General features: G+C 57.6%; 1 protein-coding gene across 1 annotated transcript; it reads left to right on the top strand.

Moving 5' to 3' along the window:
• The first annotated feature begins 866 nt into the window (after positions 1–866).
• APLNR (apelin receptor) lies at positions 867–4,426 on the top strand. Its single transcript, XM_029957134.1, has one exon. The coding sequence runs from the start codon at positions 1,111–1,113 to the stop codon at positions 2,251–2,253; it is 1,143 nt and encodes a 380-aa protein (XP_029812994.1). The 5' UTR covers positions 867–1,110; the 3' UTR covers positions 2,254–4,426.
• The last annotated feature ends 218 nt before the right edge of the window (positions 4,427–4,644 follow it).

Consider the following 4,644-nt stretch of genomic DNA (forward strand, 5'->3'; position numbering starts at 1 on the left):
CACACGGACTGTTCTTCTCCTTCACTCACGAGTTCACCCATCATGTATTGCTTCTCTCATCCATCATTTAGTGATCACTTACTACATGGCAGGAGCCACAGGTGCTTGGAGAAGAAGAAAAGCAAACAGCGGAACCATAACAAAATTCATCCTGTGACTTTGAGTAAGACCTTGTTAGGCCTCATGACTTGATTTCGTGACTTTTGTCCGAGGTTCCTTCCTTCCGGGACTTTGTCCTCCACCCTCTAAAACTTCCTATGCCATCTGCTAACAGATGATGAATTCTAGAGAAATCCCCTTAACTATCTGTAAACCACAAAAGTTCCCTGAGGGAGGGGAGGTGTGAAAAGTGATGGCCGTGGAGTGAAGACTGGTGTGGACGGGGGCTGGGAAGGTGGGGGCCAGACCAGCCTGCCAGGAGGGCCTGCCAGATGCTAGGAGCATCCTGCGAAATCTCACACCCTCCTCCCCTCCCCCACCCTTCCTGGCTCCAGCTCAGGCTGGATTTCAATCTGCATAATTTGTCCCATTTAGAGTGGAGGGGAGGGGGTAAGAGTAGGAAGGTGGGGAGGGCTGGGGAGGGGTTGCTCCAAAGGCCAGAGGAAGCCAGGGACGGAGGAGGCTGGGGAGAAGGTGGGTGGTAGCCAGAGGGTGGAGGCGGGGCCGGAGGAGAGCAGGATAATATTTTGTCCAGCCCAGCAGGGCTCAATTTGGTCCACTTGCCTGGGGACAAGAAGGAGAGAAAAAAAAAAAGTGGGCTGTAACTTAAAGATCTTGAGACTCCCAAGTGAGAGGTTGGCCTGGAGGAGGGTGGGAGGAGGGAGTGACCAGACAAGGAGGAGACAGAGACTCAGGAGGGCGCAAGGAAGTGTCTTAGCTGAGGCTAGGGCGAGGCAGGAGAGGGTGGAGGGACGTCTGCAGGAACCGGCATCCTCCAGAATCCGGAGGCAGCTTCTCCCGCTTGCAGGGAAGGGCTCTGGACACCTTCAGCCCTTCTCGCCACCCCCTGTGGCTCAAGCCAGAAGCTCAGGGCGTTCGCTGGGTGGGTGCCACAGCCGCGGAGCTGGTACCCACGGGACCCCCTGCCCTGTCCCCTCTCCGCCGCCCAGCATGGAGGAGGCTGGCGATTTTGACAACTACTATGGGGCAGACAACCAGTCTGAGTGCGAGTACGCAGACTGGAAGTCCTCGGGGGCCCTCATCCCCGCCATCTACATGCTGGTCTTCCTCCTGGGCACCACGGGCAACGGCCTGGTGCTCTGGACCGTGTTCCGCAGCAGCCGCGAGAAGAGACGCTCGGCTGACATCTTCATCGCCAGCCTGGCAGTGGCCGATCTGACTTTCGTGGTGACCCTGCCCCTGTGGGCCACCTACACATACCGGGACTACCACTGGTCCTTTGGCACCTTTGCTTGCAAGCTCAGCAGCTATCTGATCTTTGTCAACATGTACGCCAGTGTCTTCTGTCTCACCGGGCTCAGCTTCGACCGCTACCTGGCTATCGTGAGGCCAGTGGCCAATGCTCGGCTCAGGCTGCGGGTCAGCGGTGCCGTGGCCACGGCGGTCCTGTGGGTGCTGGCCGCCCTGCTGGCCATGCCGGTCATGGTGTTCCGCTCCACCGGGGACCTGGAGAACACCACCAAGGTACAGTGCTACATGGACTACTCCATGGTGGCCACTGCCAGCTCCGAGTGGGCCTGGGAGGTGGGCCTGGGGGTCTCGTCCACCGCCGTGGGCTTCGTGGTGCCCTTCACCGTCATGCTGACCTGCTACTTCTTCATCGCGCAAACCATCGCCGGCCACTTCCGCAAGGAGCGCATTGAGGGCCTGCGCAAGCGGCGGCGGCTGCTCAGCATCATCGTGGTGCTGGTGGTGACCTTCGCCCTCTGCTGGATGCCCTACCACCTGGTGAAGACACTCTACATGCTGGGCAGCTTGCTGCACTGGCCTTGTGACTTTGACCTCTTCCTCATGAATGTCTTCCCCTACTGCACCTGCATCAGCTACGTCAACAGCTGCCTCAACCCCTTCCTCTACGCCTTCTTCGACCCTCGATTCCGCCAGGCCTGCACCTCCGTGCTCTGCTGGGGCCAGAGCAGGTGTGCAGCCGCCTCCCACAGCAGCAGCGGGGAGAAGTCAGCCAGCTACTCCTCCGGGCACAGCCAGGGGCCTGGCCCCAACTCGGGGAAGGGTGGGGAGCAGATGCATGAGAAGTCCATCCCCTACAGCCAAGAGACTCTTGTGGTGGACTAGGACTGGGGTCAGAGGGGAGCCCGGTGCCCTCCGCCCTGCCCCACGCTATGCCCTTGCTCTCTGAAAGTCAGGTAGCATGATAGCACCTTTTCCCTTGCACTTGACCTCTTCCCTGCTCCCTGCTCCCTGCCTCCCTGCCCTCTTTGGTTGTCCTTCCTCCTTGAGTCTTGTTCAGATGTTTGTAGTTTAGTGGAAGGAGACTGAGCCCTGCAGCCTCCTGCTCAGCCACTCGGTATCTGTGAGATGGACCTTGCACACGTCTCTCTGAGCCTCGGTTTCTTCATTTGTATAAAACGGAGGAAGTCCCCCTGGCTCAGTTGACATGTGTTGCCCCCACCCCTTTTCCTGGATCTCCGGCTTTTTCTCCATACTTTCTTCCTAATTTTCTGTCCCCTGTCCTTGCTTCCCCTCTCTCTGCACTTTCTGTTCTGAATCCTCACCTGCTGGCTCCAGCCGCCTCTCTCACAGCACCTCCGCCCCCGCCCCCATTCCTCCTTCTTCCCCTTTTTACCTCCTGGTTGTGCAGGGCTCCCAAGGGTTAAGAATCCTGAAGCTTGCACACAGGACCCCTGCTCCAGCTCTGTCTGGTTCACTGAGAGTGTAGGAGGGGGAGAGTGCAGGAGGGACGGGGGGCTGGAGGACTGGTGTCAGCCGAGAGTTAACTCCAGGCTCTGCCACTGGGAGCTCCAGAACTTTCTCCCAAACTGGATCAGTTCACTGTAATTTCAGGCTCTAAGGATCCCAGAGGGGTGCCTCCCTTCCTGCACCCTCCTCCTCGATGCCAACCAGATATGCTTTTTACAGATTTCCTCAGACCCTCTCATTCAGCCTCTCCATGGCAATCAGAAGGCTACCATACATGATGAAGGGAAAGCTTGTTTTGGTATACGAGTGGCGGAGGGGTTGGGAAGGGAATGCTGAGGAAGAAGGGAGTCTGTATTTAGTCTATATGCTGCGTGGCTTCCCTCTCCGATTCCTCACCCCTCCAGCCTCCTCCAGAACTGTGAGCTGCAGGTCTGTCCCCACCACACCCTGTCATCCCCCGGCAGGAGGCTTTTCTTGAGCTTTGGTGCTGCTTGGTGCCAAGAGGTGTGTGTGTGTGTGTGTGTGTGTGTGGATGTGTGTGTGTGTGGGGATGATGTCACTTGTCACTTGGGTGAACTACCCCCCTACTCTCTACCACGTCTCCACTCTTCACACAATATCCTTGGGAGAAGAGGGACATATTGAGGCAATATAGAATAAAAATGAGTCCACCCCCCACTGGATTTGGGGGCTCTGACGGCTGGTCCGTGCTTTAAGAGAAAAGTCTCTATTACTGCTGGGGCCCCTCGGGGGAGATCTGTCCCCAGGACAGTGGTGCCCAAGGTCTGGGGAAACCCAGTGTGCTGGGTCCCATCCTTCCTGGTTCCACGAGGGAAGCAGGAGGTGGTCAAGAGCTTCCCGTGGCCCCTTTTCCACACCTCCCCACCCTGCTTTGCGTTTACTCTTTCCCCAGGGTCTATGGCCCTCTCCCTAAGAAGGCTGCCTTCTTGCCAGGGGTGAAAAGAACTGGGTGGGTGTTTTTCTCACCTCACCATCTGGATGGGACCCCCTGACCTCTCCTGCTGGGCTGGGGGAGCTGGGAACAGTGACCAGAGCAGCCATGGCAGGGCTGAGGCTATGACTTCATGCCACCAGAGAGGCCTCATGGACAAAATTGATGGTGGGGCCTTTGTGAGCCAGGGGCAGGGGTGTGTGTTTTCCAGGTTTTGTTCTTAGAGGACTCTGAATGGGATGTGAAGGACAAGATTTGTGCCGTGGAGGCAAGAAGAGCCCAGCTTGGTGTAAATGGAGAGCTTGACCATCCCTGGGACAGTGCCAGCCTGGAGCAGCGGGAGCAGGAGGGAGGAAGAGACCCCTCTCAGCTTAGTCTCCCCCTCAGAGGCCAGACTCCTCCCTCCTCAGTCCAGTGTTGTCAAGCATGCTGTCAAGGCTGGAGGAAGCTTCTAGAGGGGAAGCTTCTGAGGGCCTCCTTGGTGACCTCAGAGACTTTTCGGCTGGAACTCATCGGTGGCCCTGGACAGAGGGTGGAGGCTGCCCTATCCCCTACCAGCCTCTTCTTCGGAACGCCTCTGCTACTTTCTGACCCTGTTAGTCACTGAGGTTCATTAAATAAATCTGTTTTGTGTAACTCTTGTGTCCAGAGCTTCTTCTCACACAGGGGTCTTGAGATGAGGAAAGGCCCCCAGTGTGCAAAGGCTACAGTGGGAGGCGGCGTGGGCATGGCTGAGGGGGCACAGGAGGAAAGCAGGAGCTAATGGGAGTGAGTTGGGAAACTGGAAAGGGAGGGGGGAGGCGGGAAGAGCACGAAGAGATACAAGCCAGGGCAGGGCAAGGGTTGGGGGTGAG

Source organism: Suricata suricatta, chromosome 11, assembly GCF_006229205.1.
Source record: "Suricata suricatta isolate VVHF042 chromosome 11, meerkat_22Aug2017_6uvM2_HiC, whole genome shotgun sequence".
NCBI lineage: Eukaryota > Metazoa > Chordata > Mammalia > Carnivora > Herpestidae > Suricata > Suricata suricatta.

What these genes read in the sequence shown, in the direction of transcription:
- APLNR (XM_029957134.1), top strand. Translation starts at nt 1,111, where the DNA reads ATGGAGGAGGCTGGCGATTTTGACAACTACTATGGGGCAGACAACCAG.